At 48.3% G+C, this 26136-nt stretch overlaps 1 protein-coding gene across 2 annotated transcripts in view; it reads left to right on the top strand.

Annotated features, from left to right (window-relative positions):
• The window catches only part of MGAT5 (alpha-1,6-mannosylglycoprotein 6-beta-N-acetylglucosaminyltransferase), a 336674-nt gene that overhangs the window by 307210 nt on the left and 3328 nt on the right, over positions 1 to 26136 (top strand). For both annotated transcript variants that reach the window (XM_029934680.1, XM_029934681.1), the window contains 3 exons: positions 3958 to 4074; positions 10852 to 10926; positions 23708 to 23865. In XM_029934680.1, coding sequence (XP_029790540.1) covers positions 3958 to 4074; positions 10852 to 10926; positions 23708 to 23865 — 350 coding nt within the window. The remainder of the gene's footprint in view (positions 1 to 3957; positions 4075 to 10851; positions 10927 to 23707; positions 23866 to 26136) is intronic.

The following is a 26136-nucleotide window of genomic DNA, read 5'->3' as shown; positions in this document are numbered from 1 at the left end:
TCATGAAGGGCTCTGATTCTTCATGGCATGAAGAGAAGAGGCGAATTGCTAGGCATTAGAGCTGCCCCCCATGCGCTTGGTTCTGCCCATCCCTTTATATAATGCCACCAGTGCATAAATGAGACTCCAGTTAGAATGGCTCTGTGGGATCCTCAGCCACTGCTCAGCAAGTGACCTCACACAGATGACTCTGTCAGCCCTGCGCTGCCACAGGAGAGCTGGGGTACAGAAGGTCAGTTGACAGATGCTCGTTGTGGCCCCCCAGGGTCCGTGGTACTGGTTGCTGCATTGGGGAAACTTATCAAGACCTATTTTCTGTTTTCCAGGAGCTCCCATTTTGATATGGAAAGAAGTAGCTAAGTCAGTCAAGGAGAGGGTGTCACCCGGGAGTTCTGCCAGGTGGAGAGTGTGCTGGGTTCACTGGGAAGAAGCCGGTGCAGGGACCTGCTGTAAAGGAAAAAGGAGGAGAGGGGGGTTTCATGCTTAAGAGGCATGAATGTTGATGAGCTGCAGGGAAATCCCAGGAAGGTCACTTTGCTTTATGCAGGAGGGCAGGTTTCATATGATGTCCATCTACTCTGCTCAAGACCATGTAGAGGGCAGGCCAGGAGCCTGCAACATCACCCAGCTTTGTAAGGAGCCAGTGAACTTGACCTCCAGGCCTGATGGGCCACTCAGTCTGTTCTTTCAGCCCATAAAAGCCACAAAATCCCCCTGACCAAAGCTACTTTTCACTGGGAGAGAGCTACCCAGAGTTCTGTACGTGTCGAAGGGTCAAAAATCCGTAGAAATTAATTTTTTTTTACTCTTAAGTGGAAAAATTTTAACCAACGTGAACATAATTACAAAGCAATTTTTTTTTACTCTCTTGCTAGTCTTTTCAGCTAAGCAACAATTGATCCATACAAATCAACCCACATAAATTGCATATATGTCCCTCCTTTGCTTTGAAGAGAAAAAAACTCCTCTAAGTTTTTAAATGAGAGTTTTGTTTTAGTTTTGTCTTTCATATTGGATCAATTTTTAAAACCACGATATACACTCAAGGGACAAAGTTCCATAATGTCTTAAGTGATGTGGTCGGTTCAAGTTTTGCATTCAATGTGATATAAATTGGGTTTTTGTCTTTTTACTGGGAAACACACTAGTAGGTTCTTAATCATTATTGAGACATTTTGTAAACCATTAGACATTCTCTGGCTTCAGGGGTTCTTTCCATAAAGAGAACCCATGTTCTCCTTAGATATTTAATAGCTCCTCTGAAGTAATGTCTCATATTTAATAAGATTTTCATTACTTTTACAAACTATACTCCAGTAAATTTACTGATTGATATACAGTGAAGTAGCTCAGATCAGACGGTTCTCAATAAATTAACAGGGCGGAGCATAACATTCAGAGGGGAATAATGAATCACAAAATGCCTTACTCATAAAATTAAGTAACTCTCAATAAATGTAAATGAATAAAATAATAATGGCTTGGCATTTTGTATTTTCCACGTGCTTGGAGCAACCTTGAAAAACAAACAGGGACCTTACCAAGAGGAGGGGGCCAGAGACTGCCAGTGTGTAAATGGCTGCATAGGGCCATCAAGGGCAACTCTAATTTACCCTGACTCCGTTGGAAGATTTCATCGGTTCTCAAGGCCACCAAGTGCAAATGGTGTGACATTTTGCTCATTTTCAGAAAAGGCTGCAGACATAAATTCAGTCCTGAGAGTTTTCCTCAGGTTAGCAAGTTTTAAGAGCGGGATTAAAAGACCAGAGTTTACTTTGAGCTTCTTTTGGTCTTTGCTTAAGAACCCAATTTGTCATTTTCCTTTCTGTCAAAAGCTAATACGTTGTTGAAGGATCTCGATTTGCATTTGCTCTGCTCCTTCCTGGCACTGAGGTCTTGCGGAATTGTAAACCCCTGTAAATCTCAAAATCCTCATTGATACATTGGAAACCTGATAAATAATGCACATGAGGACGATTAGCACAGGGCCCGGGCCAGCCAGGGGCCACATTGATATGTGTTGACTCTAAAATGTGTGCCAAGGGAAAAGAAGAAAAATGGATGCTTCCCCAGCTCTGGGAGGTTCTGTCACTGACCCATGTGGCTAAGCAAAAGGCAAAGGTACATGTCAGAAGAAGGGGGAGCCGAACAGGCCAGCAAGGGGCCTGATTCTGACAGGAGGCAGGAGCAGAATGTAGGATGTCTTAGCTTCAGAATCATGCTTTTCTTGAGAGGATGCTGCTGATGGCAGGGAGCAGAGGCCCTGGGACCTGTATTCTGAGTTCCCTGGCCTAAGTAGCCCGGGCACACGATTGGTGAGGTGGGTTGGAAGAATGGCGGCCAGGAGTGAGATGGAGAGAGGCCAGTTAAATCGCCCCATCCCCTGAGGATACCGGAGTCTGAAGAAAAAGAGAACCAGCTTAGCCTCTAAAGCAAGGCCCTCAACCTTACCAGACACAGCACCTGTTTCTACTACAAATATAGCATAACGTCTACTTTTCTGTCCTGAAACAAAATTAATAAATAATATGCCCTGCCTTCTTATGAAATTCCAAAAAGGAATGATTCCCTAACTCTAATATAAAGGAAAATAATTCACAATAAGGAAATACATATTTGAGTCTGTAGGTAGTGAAGAAATATACCGTACCCAAGAACTATAGTAGAAAACATGTCTCATCCCTCCTTAGAATGAGTAAGTTTGTGTCTAAGAGTAAAACATTCAGCTGAATATGATTAGCCCTTTTTGCTTATAAGCGATGTTCTAAAAGAGAAGCCAAGTTGAAAATTGTCTATACACATATGAGTGTATGTGTAATTGCTATTTATGTGAAAGCTACAAATACAGACTGGTTTGGGTATGCTGTAATGGAGACTCAGGTAATCTGAGTGACATTGACTTTGCTGCCCTAGTTTTTCCAAAGTGGTAACAGCTTATTGGTGAAGTTCCAATGAAAACAGAGTACAAACATCCCTTGATTTACATGGTAATTATGTTCCTGGGAAATTCAATCTATATTAAAACTGTGCCCACAAGTTAGATTCTGTGAGCCCACATGAAAGCCCAGCAGGGCCCAGGGAAGCTGTACGGGGCACAGATGGCCTTCGGCGGGGACTGTAACCCACCGTGAGACTTCTGCAGTCCCTGGTCCTCACCCACGGATTCACAGATCAAGGGTAGCACCCCCGGTCTTTGTGTGAGCTGGAAACGCTCTCACAGAAGTCCAGAAAGCTCCCTTCGTACCACTCCCTGAAAGGACACAAGAATAAAGGTGGAGGCCAGTTTGAGGGGTAAATTTAGCTGTCACAGAACAGACTCTTCGGGAACTGAGAATCACCAGCTTTCATGCTGTGTTTCTTTGGCCACCCTTTGTTCTTAAAATAAAACCTCTGAATTTAGAGCTTTGCTGAATCCACATTGTCTTTATAAGTGCTAGGTCTCCCGTGTTATGCTAATGATCATTCCTGAAAGCCTTCCAAAATTCTGTTTTTCTGTAGCCTTATTTCTCTTTTGTCACATTTCGTCTGTGCCATTACTGGTCCTCCTATGACTTTAAAGCTTTTGACTTGATCGTAATTTGTTGATGCTTCCCGTCCTAATAGGTGTTTGATAACAGCTACTAGTTTGATCGAGGTGATTTTTCTGGGCTGGGCATGACCAAGAGTGAAACGTTCATTATTCCTTGGTGCGACTTTGGGGAGTTGAAGCCACCTGGAACAGCTGCCGTGTCCCCTGGTTTTGACCTTTTTCCAAGTGGGATTCCAGCTCCAGAGCTGACAGTTTTGTTGGTCTCCACATATGGGTCCTCAGGAGGTTTTGCTCATCATGGAAGGACAAGACATAAATCTTGTTACTTAAGCAAGCACAAAGCCGTGAAAAGCCTAACACTTCATCTAGCACAGAAGGCGTGTGGAAAAGTCAGTATCTGTGAGGCTGAGGTGCTCTTTCTTTTCCAGCTGACATCCCAGCATCCATACGCTGAAGTGTTCATCGGCCGGCCCCACGTGTGGACGGTGGACCTCAGCAACCAGGAGGAAGTGGAAGATGCCGTGAAAGCAATTTTAAGTCAAAAGGTTGTCTGTTTTATTCCATTTTCCTCCATCTGCACTGTGAACTGAGATGTGTGGGCCTCGAAGGCCCTCTGGTTGAGTAATGAGAACATTTCCTGGCCACCTTCCCTTTAGGGTGAGGAAAGGGCCACCTGTAGGACGTGACCCTGGGCGGGGTGGGGGGGGTTCGTGGGTGCTCTGACAGACAGGAGTGGAGCTGGTGCCCCCGTGTGGAGGCTACAGACCCGAGTGGCATGCGTGCTGGGTCCCTGATACAGTGGTAGGAGTTTGAATTAGAACTTGTTTCCGTGCCTAATTGTACACTTCTCACCGAGGTTGGAAAACACAGACCTGCTCCCCACAAAAAATAGGAATGACCGGAACTATTAAGGAAATACTGGGAAATGTTTTTATATAGCATTTGTTTATTTGTTTGTTTTAACCTGAACATCTCTTTGTTTAAGTTTACTTATTTATTTTGTATATGCAAGTGGGGGAGGGGCAGAGAGAGACAGAGAGAGGAAGAGAGAGAGAGAGAGAAAATCTTGTTCAGCTCAGTAAGGGGCTGGATCTCACCAACCATGAGATCATGACCTGAACTGAAATCCAGAATCAGAAGCTTAACTGACTGAACCACCAGGTGCCCCCAGTTAAGTAAGTACCATACGCAGGGCACCCTTGGAGCCCCTGTAGGGGACACTCACTTCTGTAAATGATGGAGGCTGCCTCCCCGCCTGTGGAAGCTTTCCACCCAGTAGGGACCGGACCAGTTAATGTCCCCCAACCCCCAGACCGCCTTGGGCGCTATCGCTGTGCTCCCTGCTCTCTGGACCCCTCCTTCCGGAACACTGCTTACACTCTGTCAGGGAGACGTGTAGTGACATGGCTGTACTGAAGACAGGCTGGAATCTGCTTGAGTCAGGTTCCAGCTCTACCACCTACTTGGAGCATCCCCTCGGGCACTTACTGAATCTCTGAGCCTTTGGTTTCTTCATCTCTAAGTAGGCTTGTATTACCTACTCTATAGGTATTTGTAAGGATTCAATGAGATAATGAATGTAAAGCCCTTAAGCCTAGCATCTACGATATAGGCAGTGTTTAATTGCATTACCAAGTCACTGTTAGTAATACATATGTAATCTTATTTTTGTTATCAACAGTCTGGATTTGCGCTAGACTGTCAGCGATGTGGGGGCAGGAGACCTCTCTCTCTCACTGTGGTACTCTGTACGCAGCATAGCGATTTACCTAATGGATTGAGAGAGAGGAATACGTGTTTGCAGACTGTGTTCAGTGCCAACAATAATATGCAAAAGATTGAGAAGCGGAAGTAGGGGGAAGCTTTCTGGAAAATGCAGCACTGAGTTAAGTCTTTTAGGATGAGTAGGAATTTGCAAAGCTAAACCGAGAAGTGGACCCAGAAGGGCATGAGTTCAAGGCACAGTGTGAGTAAAGTGGAAGAGCTTGAGTGGAGTGGGGCCCCGATGGGCTTCCTCCGAATACCTGCCCCACATCCACGCTCCAGCACCAGGGAGTCCTCCCTGTGGAGACCCTTGGTTCTTTCTTTCTCGAGTGCCCGAGTCCCTCAGGGGATTAGTATCTTAAGGCTACCGTAACAAAGAACCACAATTTTTGGTGGCTTTAACAACAGAAATTTATTCTTTCACAGTACTAGAAGCTAGACATCCAAAATTAAGATGCCGTCTAGGTCAGGTTCCCTCCAAACAAAGCCCGTAATGGGGGAATTCTTCCTTGCCTCTCCCACCTTCTGAGGGCCCCAGGCATTCCTTAGCTTGCAGCTGTAGCACCTTAATCTGTGTCTGTGTGTCCGTCTTTCCTATTCTTGGAAGGACATCTGTCATACTGGACTAGGGCCCACTCTCATTGAGTATGACCTCAACTTGGTTACCTCTGCAAAGACCCTGTTCTCAAAGACGGTCACATTTACAGCTACTGGGACTTTGGAATTTAGCAGGATCATTCTGAGGGACACAATTCAACCCACAGTACTTGTTTCAGTGCACATGCCATTGCAGAGGAGGAATTTATTTTTTTTTAATTTTTTTTAATGTTTTTTACTTATTTTTGAGAGACAGAGAGAGCATGAGCCAGGAAGGGTCAGAGATAGAGGGAGACACAGAATCTGAAGCAGGCTCCAGGCTCTGAGCTAGCTGTCAGCACAAAGCCCAATGCGGGGCTCGAACCCACAAACCATGAGATCATGACCTGAGCTGTAGCCAGACGCTCAACCGACTGAGCCACCCAGGCACCCCGCAGAGGAGGAATTTAAAAGCTGCCTCTATATGAGTCTGAAAATCTTGGATTGTGGTGTGCAAAACTTGTTAGGTGCTAGATCCCTTTTGTCCAACAAAAATCTAATGGGAATGCCTGATACAAAGCAGAGAGTGAGGCACTGAGTTGTACTTGCTCATTCCTACATGAGATTGACCTCACCCCATGGAACATGGAACCCCTGATGCTCTACATCTTAAAACTCTGATTAGCCTTTTTCCTCCTTATTCCAAAGACTATTTAAGATCACATAAGGGGAAAAAAGTAATTATTATAGTGGCTCTTAGGTAGAGAGAACCTCCTATACATCGTCTCTCTGTATCTATATGAGCCTAATCTCATTTAAATCTCACTTACTTCTTGTACAGATGAAAAGATTGAGGTTTAAAAGAAATAAGTAGAGGCACCTGGGTGGTTCAGTCAGTGAAGCGTCCGACTCTGGCTCAGGTCATGATCTCATGGTTCCTGGGTTCAACCCCACATCGGGCTCCGTGCTGACAGCACAGAGCCTGTTTTTCTCTCTCTCAAAAATAAACAAACATTAAAAAAATTAAAACACAATAAAGAAATAAATAAAGTAAGTAGTTTATCCCAGATACACAGCTAGTAAGTAGCAAAACAACCTGGATTGAAACCTAGTTCTTTTTGGCTGGTATATTAAGATAATATAAAATTTAAAAGGAGAAGAAACATGGAATGAAGTAAAGAGGAGGGTCAGAGCAGGAATGAGAGCTGAAGTCAGTAATGAAATTAATCAAAAACTTATTGTCATAAAAATCCTTATGCTTGTTAGAAATGGGGCAGAAATTTAGTGCCAAGCTTTCCCGTGTTTAATTACAAAATTCTATATTTCGTGACATTCAAAAAGTCAAGGTGGCGTGACCCGCCAAGAGATGGCCCAGATGTTGAAATTTATTCAAAAGCATCTTGGATGTGCTAAGATAAATGTATTAAAAGGTTTGTTGAAAAAGGTAGACGTTGTATGTGAGCAGATGGGGAAATTCAGGAGAAAGCTGGAGAGTCTTTCTCAAAGCCAAAGGAAAAAATGCAAGAACTGAAAAACATGTCAGAAAATGAACAACTCTTTTGGTGGCCGTATCAGCAGGGTAACAGCAGAGGAAAATTCCAGTGAACTAATCAATAGACTTATCAATAGGAATTATCCAAAATGAAACAAAAGGGGGGATCAAATTAAAAAAGAGCATCTGAGGCTTATATCAGACAGCCCAGTGTAGGTGTAATTGGGATCTCAGGAGGAGAGAATGGCCAGAAGAAATAGTTGAAATGATAATGGCAAGGAATTAATGAACAACCCCACCTGGCAGATCCTGGGAGCTCTGTGAACCCCAAGCAGCATAAATATGAAGAAAAACACTTAAGTATACATTGTTGCCAAACTGCAGAAAACAGGGAAAAAATCTTGAAAAATGTATTGAATTTAGGGCGATAACAATATAAATGACCACCAGCTTCTCATCAGAAGTAATGGAGACCATGAAAAGGTCCCTTGGAGGCAGAATGTGTAGGGCCTTTAAAACAGGCCATGATAAGGAGACTGAGCTTTATTTTAAGTATGATGGGAAGTTCTGAACGGGGGAATGGCATAACCTAATTGACATTTGAAATCGTCAGCAGAAAATCCTGTGGTTAGTAGGTAGAGGAGATTATCAGACTTCAACTCCTGGTCTTCTGGTACCTTCCAAGACCATCTTTCATTGAGTGATGCCAAGCCCTGGCAGGTGGGACCATGGTGGGGTCAGCTGATCTCTGAGAGCGTTTCCCGGTAGGAACTGTACTCTGACTTAATGAGTGGGTACAAGCAGAGACAGGACATCACACAAGAAGGGGGGTGAAGAGGAAAATAGGAAGGAGAAGGTGAGAAGTTATTGGGAAGTTTGTAGCAGGAAATATCTCGTGCAGCCTGCTGGCATCCATACTGTGGCCCTGTGAATAGCAGTCCTTTTCCCACCAAACAAGATGGCGAGGACATGTCCCCTGGTTCTCCACATCTGGGCCTGCTTGGGCTTCTCCATAACTGGATGTGGACTCAGCATTCCCTTACATTCTGTTCCCCAAGGAGGCCTTGATTTGTTCCTGACGAATATCATGCAGAAAATTATCACACGCCCCCTACCTCAGTCCACACAATAGCTCCTCCATCAGTGTTCTTTTATGCAAGGCCAGGAGTCTGGAGAACTTTCCCACACAGAGGGCCCTCCCTGTTCCTGTCCTCAGCAGGATGGCTCACAGAACTCACTGAAAGAGGGTGGCTTAAGAAAGCAATTACGTTTTTTTTTTTCCTCTGCTTTTCCTCTTAGAGGAAAATCATTTGGCTTCCTATTATTTAAACTAGTGAATGGGCCACAAAGCAATAAATGAGTCAGCATCCCTTTGGTTAAATTGGATTAGATTTGTAGGAAGATACAGAAAGAGCCGTTTTTCTCTATTTATTGCATTGAGTTCTTTGAATTAATTTACTTCCATTTCTAATAGATGACCTTTGGAATAAGTTGTAGGAATGGCCCCAGAGTATTCAGCCTGTTTCCCACCACATAATTGAATCTGTTGATGTCATGGCAGATGGCCCCCAATGTTTATTTCACTCTAGAAATTCAACTTGTCACCATATAAATGAGCTTGAAATGCCAAGTCTTCTGCTGTAGTTTCTTGCCGTTCCTTCTGTGAAGCTTTGAGAGACACATACCTGTAGGCCAGAAGGCTTCTGGAATCACCCACAGGTTGAGTAGATAAATATCCTTTAAAAGAAAGGGCTATGTCTGGGTCAGAGAGGACAGAGCAAGTGCAAAAGCTTGAGATGAGAAGGGGCAGGCTTGCAACATGGAAGTCTGTTTTCTAGGTATTTTGAGCTCTTTTCAGGTGATCTGTTTAGAAACATGATAATCTTTGTTCCTGCAAAATAGCTCTGCCTTGAGAGTATAATACTTCTGGCTCAGCCTCTTTTAGCTCTTCCCAGATGGTCAAGGGTAGGGAAGGCTGGGATAAAACCTGTGTGATTATAGGATCGCAGATTTGAAGATAGATTATGAAATTAACAGTCATGGTTCAAGAAGATTTCACATACAGTGTGTGAATCAACACACAGAAAATGGGGGAAGGTGCCTTGAGACCAACTGCTTGGCTTCCCATGGACGAATGTCTTCTCTGTCAACTGTCCCATTTTGCACAGGCTTCAACCCTTAAATGTTTTATCCAGTTCTCTACCCTGAAAATTTGAGGTAGGCAAGCGTAGATAGACCTAAGTGGGCGATGGTAAAGGTGGCCTTCTATCCTGTTGCTGACATGTGCTATTGGGCTTTCTGAAGCTGTAACAGACTAGGTTGCTATTGATTTTGTGCCAAGTGAAATTTCCATTTCAGATTGGTAACGTTTGCTGGCTGCCCTCAAAACGCAAGCCTTGTAATATTGGCATATTATACTGTGCAGCAGAGATCAAGCTCACTTTCTTCCCCTTCCCCAGGTGTCAGTATATTGATCACATTGCCTCTTCCCCCCTGAGAAGCACCTTCTGGGATTTCCTGCTTCCATCGAATAAAGCTTAGGCTCCTTAATATAGATCCTTTTGTGGAGGTGTTGCGTGGGTGGCTGAGTCGGTTGACCATCTGGCCCTTGATTGCAGGTCATGATCTCACAGTTGTGAGATCAAGCCCCGCATCGGGCTCTGAGCTGGACGTTGAGCCTGCTTAAGATTCTCTCTCCATCTCCTTCCACCCCTCCCTCATTTGCACACTTGTGTTCTCTCTCTCAAAAAAAGAAAAGAAACCCTTTTGTGGAAAACCAGTGAACCTTTTCCCAGCCATGTCTCACCAGCTGTCGTGATCCCAAGCTCTACCCACCTGCTGCTCCTTGCATATCTCACTTCCCACTACTTGCTCTCCCTGGAATGTGTTTCCCCACCTGGCTTGCTAGACTCATAATTGGCCTTAAAAGCCCAGCATGAGCAGAAGTCTGCTTTGACCTTCTGGCCTCCTAAGACCCATGACTGAACTCTTTGCTGCACTTTATTACTCTCTTTCTGCTCCACGAGTTCTTTAGGTACCTGCTCACCACACCTGCTAATGTAGATCATTGCCTTTGTCACCCTGATAGGTCCTTAAAGCACCCATCTTGTGCCTTTCTTACATCATCGAGCATGCATTCATTCAACAGGTGTTTGCTGAATTCCTACCTGTGCTCCCAGCTCAGCCCTGGGACACAAAGACAGCCCAGCCGCCATGGGGCCTGCCCTGTGGGGCTTTTGCCTGTAACAAATGACACTCTCCACCTTTTCTTGAATGCCTTCTGTGTTCTAGACCCCAAACTAAGCACCTTATTCTTTTTTTTTTCCATATACTCTTCAGCTTAAAAGAGGTAGATTTTTCTTATCACCTCTAAGTTCATAGTCTTATCTCCTCATGAGGCACCTGAGTGTGAGTGAATCAGGGGAGGATTGGGTAAGTGGCCTAGGTTCTGTATTCTCCTCTTTGCTGATACCATATTCTATTTCCACAGATTGAGCCATACATGCCGTATGAATTCACATGTGAGGGGATGTTGCAGAGAATCAACGCTTTCATTGAAAGACAGGTAAGGCTCTTGAGAAGTACTTCTGGCCCATGACCCCAGGGTGCTCTCATAAACAGCTCACCGTGTTTCTGTGGTAATTTTCCTGCTTTGGAAGACTCCAGAAGCTGGATAATGGCTTGGTGAAAATTCGAAGCACACACTGTCATGGTCATCTAGGGGACTTAGTCTGTCCTTGGGTTAAGAATGTTCTTTATGATGGTGGAAAATCATAATAGAAACTTAAAATGGGAGAGACTGGATGGTCAAGGTGAAGACCTCCATAACTATCAGACCTGTGCTCGAAACAGGTTCTGAGGGGCTTCACAAAGACTTGAGTGGGGAGGGGGAGAGAGAAATGGTTCTCTGGTCTTGCCAGATCTTCATTTATCACCCTAAAAAAGGCAAGGATTGAAACCAGGGAGCTCTAAGCATTCCCTTAATACATGTTCAATAATTCCAAATATGTTAGGACTTTTCAGTGGTTTTCAAACATCTTTTAAATCATGAGCCCTTTCCAAATGAAACTTGACACAAAACCTAAGTATCTAAAACAGATCAAAGGAGGGCTTCGGATCTAAAGTAGGGGAGGGTTCCAAGAGCCCCACCACCCCCAACAGAGCTTGCACACCATGGCCTGAGCTCGGGCAGTAAAGGCCAAGAGCACAATTGGCATCCTTCTATATAAAATCTCAATTCCTTGGTCTTCAAAAGCAGCCCAGAGATACAAATAGACAGATTCAGAATCCCTGTGGGCAGAGTAGTATGAACTCCTTGACTGCATTTCAGAAATAGAAGTCTCCTCTTCAAGGGCAAAGCAGAACACCTTGGGGCGATCAAGAGATCTTTATACAGTAGAGCATGAGGACTGTACCAGCTAAAATAGAATTGGTTTGTTGAAAATATAAGTAGGCGCAGACTGGAGGTCCAGGGTGGGTCTCCAAGGAAAGGTTTGAGGCGACGGACTGGACACTGCTGCTGGAGAAGCGGGGTGGGGTCACAGGCTCCAGGGTGGGGTGTCTGCTGTTCTGGATGCTTGTTAGCAGCTAGAGGGTGCGCTCTGCAGCGTCGCCATCTCAGTGCAGTCCGACCACAACTCTCTGGTTGAATGACTCAGACACTCTCTTTCTGGGCCTTGGTTTCCCCTCCTGTAGACCAAGGATGATAATAGAATTTGTAGGGCGTGAAGTGCTTAGAACAGGGCTAACAGGTAGTACTCCATATATGCCAACTAGTACTATTGATTACACAATATGGTACTATGTATCCTATCACAGTCTATAATTATATTGTGATGTAATGTAATACGATACAACTCATTGGACTTGACCACAAGACCTAAACATCTGAATCATCATCTCATTCAGTCTTTAATTATTTTTTCTTTTATAGTTTATTGTCAAGTTGGTTTCCATGTAACACCCAGTACTCATCCCAACAGGTGTCCTCCTCCATGACCAGCACCCCCTTCCCCTCTCCCCCATCAGCCCTCAGTTCTCAGTATTCAAGAGTCTGTTTTTTTAAATGTTTATTTATTTTTGAGAGAGCACACGAGCAGGGAAGGGGCAGAGAAAAGAGAGAGAGAGAGAGAGAGAGAGAGAGAGAGAGAAAGAGACACAGAATCCAAAGCAGACTCCAGGCTCCACACTGTCAGTGCAGAGCCCAACACGGAGCTCAAACCTACACATGGTGACCTCATGGATGGAGCCGAAGTCAGACGCTTAACCGACTGAGCCACTCAGGTGCCCCTGATTCAGTCTTTCTATAATGCCTCCATTAAGAATGACCACATCAGGAGCACCTGGGTGGCTCAGTTGCTTGACTGACTTCAGCTCAGGTCACAATCTCACAGTTCCTGGATTCCAGCCCCAACGGCAGGCTCTGTGCTGACACCTCGAGCCTGGAGCCTGCTCCGGATCTGTGTCTCCCTCTCTCTGCTCCTACCCCACTCACATTATGTGTCTCTCTGTCTCTCAAAAATAAATAAATGTTAAAAAATTTTAAAAAAGAATAACCACATCAGCATCCCATACTGGAGCAGCCATTTACTTACAGACTTCATGGCCGTGCATACCAAACACATCACGGTGCATTGTCTCATTTCATCCTCGCTGTGTCCTGGGAGGTAACAGGGATAACCGCTGTGTGGGTGATCGGGGCCAAGATCTGCAGTCCTGGGCTCCAGGTTTGTTGCTGGTCTGGTCTGAGCCCCAGGCCCTGGTGGCAGACGTCCTGGGGCTGTACCTGCCGTCTCTTGCCTCATGAGCCAGCTGCTCGCACTTCCCGCAGGTGCGGAGAGAAGCCGTGGACTCTCCTCTGGCAGCGAGTTTTCAGCCAGCACAGCTCTTGTCACCATCACAGGAATCGGGCTGAGATTTTACCAGGACCCCTGCAGCAGCTTCTGAAACTACTTCCTCCTTTCCTGTCTCCACTTCCTCCCTGGGAAGACGGTCACTCACTGCCACATATAAAAAGCCTCTTTATCAAGTTTACTTGGAGGCTTCTTCTCTAAGTCTGTTGAATCCCAGCCAGTCCTTAAAAGTTCTCATGTAGGCTGTTCTCTGTAAATCTATTGCTGGCTTTCCGCTCTTACAGGGAGCTCGTATTCCCCATGCTGACCTGGCTAAATGCTCCATAATGCCAGAGCACACCTGGTCCGTTCCCCTCTGGGTCCCAAGTGCTCCGCTGGGCACACAGTAGGGGCACAGTAACTCCCATTGGAAGGAACGAATAAATGAAAGAGAGCATGTGCACATCCTTGTGCTTTTTATTCCGGTGTCTCAGGAGCAAGGAAGCTCGTCTCGGACCTTAGGATTTGGAATACATGCTAATAAAACTGCCCTTTCGCACTAGCTCCTTGGCACAGACTTCTGCAGAGCCCTTCAGTTCACAGAAATCCGGAGGCCTCTTTTTTTTGCCTGCTGTTGTTGATTCTCCCATCCACTGGGTGAATGTTTGTCAGCTGGAGTGCCCTGTGGACTGTGCTGGGAGGGAGGGAAAGTGTCAAGGGACAAGTCCCAAGCCCAGGTGGCTTCATGTCTCACAAAAGAAGCCAGTCAAGTCCACAGGCAATGCCACTGCGTACCAGGATGCTTAGGGATCCCATCACTAGGGGAGAGCGGGGGAGAGTCTCTCCAGAAGCATTTTACAGGAAGTGAGTCCTGATGGCAAACTGGAAGGGTGCCGGGAGGACTGGACAGTCACTGTGCAGAGGCCTGGGGAATAAAAGAGACACTGTGGTGAATTATCAGAAGTTTAGCTGTGACTAAAGAGAGGTGAGGTGAGAGCTGGAGGAGGAAACACTTCGTAAAACGATGCTGAGTTTCAGCAGAAGAATGCAGCTCTGATTTTGGCACAACAGAATGAGGGCGGTGGGACTATCATGTTGGTATTTTAGGAAAACCCTTCTAGGAATCTCGGATTTGGGGCATCTGCTACTAAACATTCTCTGGGGGCAGCCAACAAGCCCTCAGGAGGCCTGTTTCTAGTTTATCCCAAGCCTCTGTAGGAGGGTTTTGTTGAAGCCTTAATGTTCCCCCAACTTTAGAGCAGAGTTGGGAAGTCAAGACCGCATTGATTCACAGTTTGGGTCTTCTACCTCTGACAAATATCTCCAGGCCTCAGGATTTTACAGTGTTCGTTATTTCTGTAGCAAGAATATCATCAAAGAGCAGTGAGACTGGAGAGAGGGGTGTTTCTGGTGTGAACAGAAAGCCTCAAGCTCTGAAGAGGTGGTGGCAGCCCCAGCTTCCGGTCCCTTGAACTGTTGGAGTGCTGCAGCCCTAATTAGGCTGATCTCTGCCTCCAGAGTCTTCCCTGTGATCTGCAAGGGGAGCAGGAAGCTTTTATCTCAGAACCTTTTCAAGGTTGTCCATCCTGCTCACCCAAGGCAGCAGGAGCCAGAGGAAGCCAATTGACAGCAATTGAGAAAGCCCCAGGCTTCAGTGTACCTTGAGCGATTGACAGCTGGAAACCTATCTCATACCCAGCCAACCCCGGGCTCACTCACCCAGTGGGAAAGAGCCCTGACTTAAGGAAAACCACTTGCTTTTTTCTCCTAATACCCCTCTGCACACACCACCACTGGCTTGCCATACTGGAAATGTTGATTTGGATTGCGCGCTCTTCTAAAGCAAATTTCTGTAAGAGGTGCTCTCTCTAGCAGTGGGGGAGGAGCTGGGGGTGGTGCCAAGGTGAAAATCCCTTGTAATCGAAGATCAAGAGCATTGTTTTTCCCTAACATGAGTGTCCAGGCCTGTTATGGTTCTCATTATGCATTTCTTGGGGGAAATTTAGGTATTTGCCTCAGGCCAGAGCGTATAGAGGAGGTCCTTTGGAAGGAATGGCAGTGTTCAGGTTGATTTCTGAAAACCATGTATATGTTCCTCAGTTCTGTTTTCTCCTTCCTATAAAGACCCTGTAAATAGACAGAATGGTTATGCTCATGTTAAAGAGCTGTATAATTCATGTGAAAGGCATTCTGGAGATAGGGAGGGAAAAATGAGTTAATTCCCAAGAGTCACTGTGGAATCAGCTTCAGCTCCTGGGAAATCTGGCTTATCGGGCCCATCTTAAACCTCCCTGGGGAGTGTTCTAGATGCAAGGACAAGCCTGGTAGTCAAGGGTAGCAAGGAATGGTGGAAAAAGGATGCAATGAAAGAGGAAAAGGAAATGAAAAGGGGAGATGGACGGCCTTAGTTTGGGGAATGTTTGCTCTTTGGAGAAATGAATGGCTGCTGTTTGCCTCGCCATTCTCCATCTCAGAGAGACTGTGAGTCATGACTAACTGCGGGAGCCTAGAGTCTGGCTCTTGCCCCACTCTCCATAGCCTTGGGTGAGTTCCTAACCTCCCTGTCCTATTGCTGCTTGTGTGCAGTGGGGATAACACTACCTCACCCATAAGGCAGAGGGAGGAATCAGGGGTAGGGCCGAGGACACAGAGCAGGTTCTCGGAAAACCTTGGCTCCTTGCTGCTGCAGAAACCCAGCCCCCAATCGAGGTACGCTTTTTAAACAGCTTCACTGATATGTAAGTTACAGATCATAAACCTCCCTCCACGGAAGGATACAATTGAATGATTTTTTAATCACATTGATAGAGGTGTGCAATTACCACCACCACGTAGCTTTCCAACATTTCCATCACCCCCAAAAAGCCTGTGTGTGCCTCTCTGCAGTCAGTCCCTGCCCCAGCTCCCAGGAACGCACTGGTCTGTGCTCTCTGTAGATTTGCCTTTTCTGGAGACTGTTGGCTTCTTTGACTCACCATAATGAGTGTGAGCTTCATGCACGCTCATGTATCAGTACTTCATTCTGTGATTTATTGCCTAATAATGTGTCCAATGTATGGATATATCACTGTTTATCCATTCACCAGGTGATGGAAGTGTGTTATTTCCTGTGGCTAATATGAAGAGTGTGGCTGTGAGCAGTCACGCATCTCTCAATACTAGATGAGTAAAGGATGTTGGAGGTCTCTTGTCTAACTTCTTTAAGAGTGAGCTCATTGGCCCATTGATGTGCACGTGTAGAGGTCGTCCATGGACATTGGTCACCACACTTCAGCATCACAGCCCCTCCTGTTGTACCTGTGGAGACACATCCACACCCACCGCTAAGAACCAGTCCAGGGGCCACCTGGGGACAAAATTCACTCTTTTGGGGACAGCACAGGTCGAGAATGGTGGGTACCAGTGGGTAACTGAAAAATCTTAAGCCAGTCAGTCTGTATTAAGTACCTTTTTTGCACCACATCCTGTATCTCCCAGCTGTAACGTAAATAACAGATGTGTTCCTCACCTCTGAGATGGCTGGCTGAATTTGGCTCAAACTCCAATTACAAGGCCTAGAACCTGTCCCTCCCTTTTTTTTTTCTCTCCCAAATTCCTGGCCATACTTCCTCTAGATCCTGCCCCCAGACCTGAATCAGACCCATCTTGTTGGCTCCACACAGAGAATTTCTAGAGAAATCCACTTGCCCCTGATCCCTCATGATGGAGTGACTCTCTTAAAGGTTGGGCCGAGTTTGGCTGGAGGGCATGTGGAGGAGACCCTATCACAGACGGCCAAGAGAGAGGGACAGGCCAGCCCTGCCATTCTTGGGGAGGGGTAGAGTGTTCCACCGTGTTCTCTAGCTCTTTGGCTCTTTCTGGGAATCCCATTTGCTCCTTGTTGTGCTAAGCCTTCACGGCAAGGCAGCAGCGCCCTTACTCAACCTTGCTTTTTCTCATAAATTTGTTGACAGTAAACCTTTCTCAGTAGAGCCACTGCAGGAAAATTTCAGAATAGTCCTGCAAATTTAGGGGAGTTGGGCAACTGGTTGGAATAATTTTTAGAGAGAAATGCAGGGATCCTGTGTTCTAAGTGGGGTTATTAGCCAGATGGGAAATCACCATGTCTCATTCTGGTTGTATAAAGCCGCTCTGAGTTAAGGAGATGCTGTCCCTTTCTGCATCTACTCTCAAAGCCTCAGGAGGGCAAAACCTTTCAACTCAGTTCAACAACTCTTTATTGAGCACCACTCATCTGCAAAGCATCATGTTTGTGATAAGCCACTCACTTCTAGTCAACCCACAAAACCCCACCCAGAAGTTCCTATTTCCTGGAAGCTTTGCCTGGGTGCTCCCACCACCACATTTGGCATCCCTGCCGAGGTAATCATTTACTCCTCTAAGTGGTCTTTACACCTGTTTGGACCTCTACTTTCTTCTCTTCTGTAGTTCTTTAAATGTCGGCCTCTCTTACCAGACTGTGCGCTGAGCCTTTGAGCCTAGAGTCTGTGTTTCATGTATGTTCATGTTTCCAGCACCCAGCGTAGACTTGAATAGGTTTGGGTGAAGTTTAGAATGGATGAATGAGAACCTTCAAAGCCCCCACAGGGTATGAATGTTTCACAGAGATGTGTTGGAACTCCAGAGCCTGGGTCAGTCTGAGGCCAGCCTCTCTCTCCTGCCTCTGCTCCTGCCGCCTCTTCTGAGCATAGCACATCCTCTCTTTCCTGCCCACAACTCCCCTATGACTTTCGTCACACTCTTAAGGAAAAGCCGAAGCTGCATGAGGCGACTCCCTCGGACCTCCTGGGCCCCAGCTCCTGCTGCTTCGGCCCCCAGCATGCACAGCTCTGCTCCTGTGACGTGAAACTCCCTGCTCCTCCGGAAACCTGCTACGCACTTCCTTGTTACAGCCTGTGATCTTGGTTTGGCTCTGCCTGGAATGTTCTTCCCAGGTGCCTTGCTGGCTCATTCCTTTACTCCTTGGGTCTTTCCTGAAATGTCCCCGTTTCTCAGTGGCGCCTTATCTAGACACCCTACCCCTAACAATCTTAATCCTTTTTCCTCATTCTTTTCTAGAGCCCTTACCATACGTATGTATGTATATGTAATTTCTATCTTTCTCGTGGATGATAAGGAGGCAGAGGCTTCGTTCCTTGTTTCTACCCAGTCGCCATTACCCAAAGGCCTAGAAAAGTCACTTGCACAAAGAGTAACAGTGAGAGTCAACCTGTAGATGGCACTTTTCTGAGCACTTTAACATTATAGTAGCTCCGCCTGACCTGCAGGGGATGTGTTCCAACACCCCCAGTGGGTGCCTGCAACCTTGGATAGGATTACGCACATATACTATGTTTTTTCCTGTGCACACATATTGTGATAAAGTTTAATTTATATATAGGCACAGAAAGAGATTCACGGCCATAATGAAGCTGTTTTAAAAATACAGTGTCGTGAAAGTTATGTGAATGTGGTCTCTCAGGACATCTTGCTGTCCTGTGCTCCCCCTTCCTGCGATGATTACGTACCTTCGTGAGGAGATGAAGTAGGTGAATGACTCAGGCGCCGTGGCATCAGGCTTACTCCTGACCTTCCGACAAACTGTCAGAGGATCACCTGCTTTGGGACCACGGCTGACCGCAGGGAACAGCACGTGGAGGTGGGTTTGTGTAACTAACTGAACCCCCTCTACAGCCCTGCGAGGTAGCAAATGATACTTACTTCATCTTAAAGTCGAGGAAACTGAGGCAGAGAGAGATTGTGTAACTAGCGAGACTACTCAGCTAATAAACGGAGAAGCGAAGATTCAAACCCATAGAGTCTGGAGTTCTGAATCCGGGGGCTTTCCTGCTGCTCAGCAAGTGTTTTGCTGAGTGGATGAATCCGTGAATGGGTGAGAGTGGTGAGTGCTCGTGGCGAGGAGATGAGGCAGGTCGGCGTTGCCATGTTTGCGTGTTGGGAGGCGAAGGAAACAGGGCTTGTACCTGGAGGTGAGGAGAGGCCTGCAATCCGACTGCCCGTTGGGTTGTGCCCTGCAGCCACCTGGGCACAGAGATGGCTTTCACGGGTGAATTGCCCCGTCTAACCCAGGCAATTCAACACTTACCTCTGGATCTGGTAGCACATAATGCTCTACCTTGGCATATGCTCTCTACCATCTCTAGGAGCCTTCCTGAGAGTGCCTCATTTTATCTCACCAGAACTGTGTAAGGACCAAAGGACAAGTGGTGTTTTCTCCATTGTAGCCGTGAAAGCAGGCAGAGAGCTCCAGGGCCCCCCATGGGTGTTCCAAACCTGGCGGCCAGAATCACAACCCTGGTCCCCATACTCTGTCCTGCCTCACCTGGTGTCATGCTTACCAGGACATTTGCAGAGTTTCCGGATCGGTCTCTAAGCGTTAAAACAGTCCTGCTGCTGTTTTTACTGTTTCTTATCCTCCTGGCCCCCAGCACAGACTCCTGAGAGGAATGCCAGACCAGCCCACTGTGAGCCAGAAGCAGGGATGACTGTGGCCCAGAGTTCGTGCCCTTGAGCCCAGCTTGTCTGTTGAAGGGAGCCTGGCAGAGGTCGGCCAGAGAGGTTGGCTAAGAAATGAGCACATGGGGCAGATCCACCCTGCAGCCTCGCTTTGAGGGCACACCCCTTCGCAGTGCCAGCCTGCCTTCCTCCAAGGATGTGCTGGGCTCCACTTACCCAGGGCCGCCCCGGCTTCCACAGATGCCAACACTGCGGTGCCCCCAACCCCTGGACAGGGCACAGGCGACCCCTCCGTAGAGGGGCAAGGGGCAGATGAGTGTCAGTGCAGCACCTGGCTGTTGGCCAGTCTTCTGTCAGCTTCATGGCTCACAGCCTGTTGGGCATCGCTCCACGGACAAGCAGTGCAGGCAGGAGCAGAGCGGGTGACCTGCCCAAGCCAGAACAGGGGTGCGGCTCACATCAGTGCCCTCTGACTCGAAGCACTTACTGGGCACGTCACTTCCTGCTCCAGCATGGCAGTCTTTCTCCTTGTTTCGGTTTTACCCCTTGGACTGCTTCACATGCCACACAAGGCTGAGGATTCATGGAAACGGTATCTAAAGAGTCTTAACAGATTCAGGGCACCTGGGCAGCCTAGTCGGTTAGGTTTCCAGCTCTTGATTTCTGCTCAGGTCTCTCAGTTCGTGGGTTTGAGCCCCACATCCAGCTCTGCCCTGGTGGTGTGGAGCCTGCATGGGAATCTCTCTCCCTCTCTCTCTGCCCCTCCCCTGCTCGCACTCTCTCTCTCTCTCTCTCTCTCTCTCTCTCCCCCTCCCTCTCTCTCTTGCCCTCTTGTACACGCCCCCCCCCTGCTTGCGGGCTCTCTCTCTCTCTCTCAAAATAAATAAATAAACTAAAAAAAAAAAAAAAAAAGACTCCACCAGACTCAGTAAGTGTAGAGCAATCACCCTCCACTAGAACTGCCTGTAGGGTCATCTGAGAAGAGACAGTCTGTGTTTTCTTATGAGCTATAAAAGCAAGAATTTGAGCCATTAGCTCTCTTCGGCTTCCAGTTCCCCAGCCTAATCCAGGGTTGGGCCAAGCTAAATTCTGGAAGCAAAGAAAAATTCTCACTTGGCCCCTAGTGTAGACAATATAATCTGATTAGACTTCCCGTCTAGTCACACAGCAGGCTTTAGTGTTGGGTTTGAAATCTCTTTATTATAATATTTAAAGGCTGTAGAAGTTCTCAGATGGCTTGTAAGAATTATAAACAAAGTTGCTTGCATGAGGGAACCAGAAAAACAATCAAAAAGCAACACAACCTTTTCCAAATATCTTTGTACCCGCTCAGCCCTGACCCCTAACTCCGTCAACCAACATGTACTTTCCTTCTTCCTGTTTGGTGACAGCCATCCTCATGGGATGGACAGAGTACCAAAGACCAGCCAGCGAGTGCCATGTGCTTCCAGGGAAGAGAGGGACTGCCGCCAGTGAACAGAGACGTTCTTTGGGGTCCTGGGGGTCTGTGCAGTCACCCAGTCCCAGGTCATTGTGCTGCCCAGGGCTTCGCAGGCACGTGGATTGTGCTCAAGATCATCGTGAGTCTGAGCAGTCAGATACCGTCTTCCCACCGCTTACTGCTCGGTCTGGGGTAGGCCCAGGGCTGTGACGCAGGACGCTCCAACTCACTCTTCCGCCATGCATCATGTTCCGAAGCTTAGCCTGCTTCCTAATATCTCTAAATAATCCAGTGTATTTCTGTATTTCTGCATTGGTAGGCTCTCTGGAATCTTCTATCAGCCTCTCTCAAATCCATGTTCAAGGTGTCTCAGCCACACGCCATAAAGGATTTCCCTCCGTTAGCCACCAAACTCAGCCTCGAGCAGTCCAGTCCCCTCACGACAGAATCGTGCGGTATGGGGTTACAGGGGGGTTGCCCTACCTGTTGGGGTCTTCATCATGATTTGAGACTAGAAAAGAACCAGCACTGAGTAGTCACTACCTGCCAGTCAACTTTCTTACTGTGTGACAGCATCACGTCTTTCAGAAAGGAGGTCGGGAGAGGCAGGAGCTGTAGGAATTTATCAGTATCCTCATTTTCACGTTTCCTAATGAGTCAGGATGTTCCCTGAGCCGGCTGCCCACAGGGCCTGGGAAGCGTACCCTTTCCTCTTTTCTGTTTTCTTTTGCTTACTAAAAGTCGTACAAGCACAAACCTAAAAGCAAAAATAAAAATGCAAGCAACAGAAAAGGGCCCCGCTGGAGGTGGTTCTGGCCTGCTCCCTGGGGCTGCACCCACTTCTTGCTAAAGGACTGCAGAGTGGCAGGCCCTGCTTTCCGTGGTCCAAGGGACGAGCCCAGGAGGCTCGGGAGCGTGAAACATTTCCTCCGCAGGTGCCCATTCTGGGAGCCCAGGGCCCCAAGATCATGAATCAGCCCCTCATGTACACAGAGCAAGGAAAGGAAACATGAGGACACACAAAATATTCCAGGAGGACATACACTGAAAAGGAGATCTCCTGACCACCCCAGTCTCTGTTCCTCTGTTCCCTTCTCTGCGCTGCCCGCACCAGAGAGATTCTCGTGTGGAGCTTATGCAGTTTGGAAGTACCTTGGTTTGGAAGTACCTTTCGGGCTCCTCCTCCAGTGCTGACACAAATGGAAACACTGTACACCAACCTTCACCTGCTTCTTTTCAGCCCTCCGTGTATCCTGAAGAGGTCTCCACAGCAGCACATGGAACCTGCTGCATTTTGGAGTATTGTTTGTGTTTAAATGGTTACATTTTTTGCTTCTACTCTGGCAGCCACTGTGATGTCCTGTGTGGGTTTCTTTGAACCCCACATGTCCCCATGTGTCTGTAGGGTGTGTTCCTACCAGTGGAATTCAGTGCCCAGGGTCTGATGCCCTCGGAGGACTCCTGAGGGTAGTGTGCCCCAGGAACAGTTAAGCATAAGCGTAACTGCTCAGGTGTCCAGCAGAGACGTCACCGCCTGCAGGCTGGGCCACCCAGGGACCCCAGGATGATGTGAGGTTTCCAACCACACTGTGCACGTTGAGCAAGCTCTGGGGGGCAGTCATGCCTGAGCTCCCACCACTGGTACCTACTCAGGGTTGCCTCAGGCACAGCCAAGTGCAAGCGGGGGTTTCAGGGCATGGGGAGCTTCCTGCTTCTCCTTCGCCCTTTCTCCGGCCTCTCCTGGTCTGTCTGCTGGACACTCATTGTGCCCAATCGTTCCACACAGGTTCCTTCCTGGCCCCACCCCCACCCCCACCCTCCCTCTACCCACCCCTCTACCACATCCACGCTAGGGCCCTGCTCTCCCTCTAGGTCCCGAAGTGACAGGCCCTGCCCTATTCTGTGCACCTGATATACTTTCTGTGCTGCAGGCGCTTCTCTGCCGGGGCGAGGGGCGGGGGGGGGGCGGGCAAGGCCCTTCCCATCCTATCCCACATCTTCTGACTACTTCTGTAGCTCTGACATTAGTGCGCCGTCATCACTGCTGTCAGCTAACAAGTCCTGAGCAACTGCCAAGGCCGTGACCCCACAGGTGGGTCTCTCAGCAGCACCTGCAGACCCCCACGCTTCATGAGGTCTGAACTAGCACTCACAAAACGGTGTCATATGTGGTAACTGCCAAACCAGGTAGACACAGAAAAGGCCTTGGGAATTGGAGCCAAGAACAGAACAGCTGGTGAAGGTGGGCCCGGAGGTGGGCCTTCAGGGGCGGAGGCTTCTCATGGTGGATCGATGGGTACGTTGAGGAAAAGCAGCCGCTGCTGGCTGGCACGGAGCTGTGCGCATGCCTTGCATTACCGCTCCTCCTCAAGCCCTGCGTGGAGGACACTGTTGGCCCCCCTTTGTGGCTGAGGCAGCTGGTGGGTAGAGGGAGGTGAAGACCTGGCCCAACGACGTGTTCCGGCTGAGCCCATTTGCAACCCAAGAGTGTCTGGCTCCCGCTCGTGGCCTTGGCTGCCCTGTCGGCAAGATGCCTCACCCTGTGCAGGCAGCTTGTGGGCCAGCCAGCCCTACCCGAGTCCTTGGGCCCTAGACTCATGGCCGCACTGTCATTTCAGGACTTCTGCCATGGGCAGGTGATGTGGCCACCGCTCAGCGCCCTGCAGGTGAAGCTTGCCGCGCCCGGGCAGTCATGCAAGCAGGAGTGCCAGGAGAGCCAGCTCATCTGCGAGCCTTCCTTCTTCCAGCACCTCAACAAGGACAAAGACCTGCTCAAGTATGTGCGGGGGTGGGGAGGGCCAGCTGGGGGCTGAGAGGGACGGGCTTTGGGGAGCAGGTGGCAGTGTGGTCCCCCTCCCCGCCCCACAGAATGTGAGGCCAGCAGCTCCGGAGTTCTGTAGATGAGATCACCTGGCATGCTGATATGTTTGGAATTCGGACAGGGGTGTTGTATTTGCATAAATAATGCCGTGCTTGGGACTGGATATTGCGGGCCGTGTTCGGATGGCTTGTGTTACACCCATGGTCTGTGGGAGTGGAGATGGGCACAGAACCACAAGCATGGGGGTTCCCGTCCTGGGGCTCCCCTGGCAGAAGCCAGGTCTGCAAAGCCTGACGGGTGCAGGTGACAGGTGATAGTCTGCAGTGCGGAGCCTGAGAGGAAAAAAATCGCTGCCCCCAGCGCATTTCCTCACCACCTTCCCCTCCTGCAGCCCCCATCCCCTTTTGCATTTGATTCCAGCCCCCTTGGAATGTGGCACATTGCAGGGGCCTGACTGCTGGGCCCCACAGCAGGGAGGCAGGGAACCCGGGCCAGAGCTGCGCCCAGAAGGGGCCTTCTCTATCGCTTGAGGTTTTCCCCTCTTGCCTGCATTACTTTTAGTGATCCCATTCATTCATTTCCCTTTGCGTTGGCATTTTGATGTCGGCATCTGCGGATCCCAGATTTCTACGGGAGAGTCCTTCTGGCCTCTGACTCCTGACCTCTGTCAGTACCAAATCTGCGCTCCCAGTTTGTATTACACCCACCCTGGGCCACATATTACTTAATTAGCTAGCCCCTTCCCCGCTTAGTAACCCTGATTAAGCACTTTCTCTTAAGAGACTTGCTGTCCCAACCCTAGGCACTGAGGAGAGCCGTGGTCCCGCCCAGTCTCCAGCAGGATGCTTCAGGCCTGGTGCGCTCGCTGCCCACTTCTGGCCTGGCCCCATTCTGGCTTCATGCTCCATTACAGCTGTTGGCCACTGTGGTTTTCTGTGCACAGAGGTCTGAGCTGGCCTGGTCCTGTGTGTGTCTTCTCAACTGTGGTATAAAACCCTTCTTAGAGAGAGACTTTGGCCTCTAGCATCTCGCGTGCAGGAAAGCTCTCGGGCAGGGATGTGGAGGATGCTATTTTTACCATTCTTTTTATGTGAAGGCCGAACCCAGAGGCTCCCTTGATTCCACTATGAAAACAAATGCCAGAAGAGAGTCAGTGCGGCACCCTACTCTGTGACTCTACTGTGCGAGGGGGTGGTGGTCTGGTATTTAAGGAAAGACTCATGGTACTAGAAGCTTCCATTTCCATAGCACATATCCTGAATTCTAGGTTTCCAGGAGGGACTTCCTATTGGTTCCTTTTACAGATAACTTCAGTAGCAAGGTGGCCTTTGGAGGACGCTGAGTGTATCTCTGTCTTTATATTAGAAGTGTGGACTGGCTGGGGATAGACTAGGAAGTGTGCACACAGGGCTGTCTGTGTTCGTCCCTGTCTGGAGGAGGGAGTGTGAGGAGCTGCATCCTGGAATGGAACCCAAATGAGACTCCTCTTCAGCATGGCCCTCGGTTCCCGGCCAAGCGGGAGCCGGGGCTCCTGCCTAGGTACGATGGTCAGGGCCAGCCTCAGATAGGACAGAGCTCCACACAGCCGGTCTGTCACTGGAGCAAAGGTCTAGGTGCGGTGGAGGGACAGGAAGGGGGACCACTCAGTGCGCTTCCTCTGCTCTGACCATTTTCTTACCTATAAAATGGGAGTAGCCCGTGTGAGGGTGAGATTACTTATAGCTGGTGCCCAAGACCGAGCAGAATGACCCCTTCATCCAAAGAGCCTTGGGCCCTGGCCTCTCTCTCCACCTCCCTCTCCACCTCCCCATACCACGCGGAGCCCACGAGAGCGGAAGGCCTTGTGGGGCTGTCCCGTGGCCAGGCCTGTGCCATGGAATTGCTTAACAACCCTCTCCCAAGCCCCATCGTAGCTCCGTAGGTTTTTTTCCCAAGGAGGCTACAATGAATGCTAATTTTGTAATAAAGCTGCCTGAAATTAATTCTCTAAATGTAAGAGCCCTATTGAATACCTTGTTCCTGCATTTGTAAATACCGATAATGTTGTAAAACCCCAGCTATCTGGCGGTCTATTGAGTGCCTCCTCGCGAGGAGGCAATCCTGGCTCATCCCTATTCATGGCCAGTTAGCGATGAGTTGCTTCCACAAGCCAGTGCTACTTTCTCTTCTCCAACTTGGGGCCTGGTTCTGAGCATAATCTCTTTTTAGTCTTTGGGTGTCTGTGAC

Source organism: Suricata suricatta, chromosome 3 (genome assembly GCF_006229205.1).
Source record: "Suricata suricatta isolate VVHF042 chromosome 3, meerkat_22Aug2017_6uvM2_HiC, whole genome shotgun sequence".
Taxonomy (NCBI): domain Eukaryota; kingdom Metazoa; phylum Chordata; class Mammalia; order Carnivora; family Herpestidae; genus Suricata; species Suricata suricatta.
Note: the sequence above shows the minus strand (reverse complement) of the source record. Positions and strands in the feature narration are given on the sequence as shown.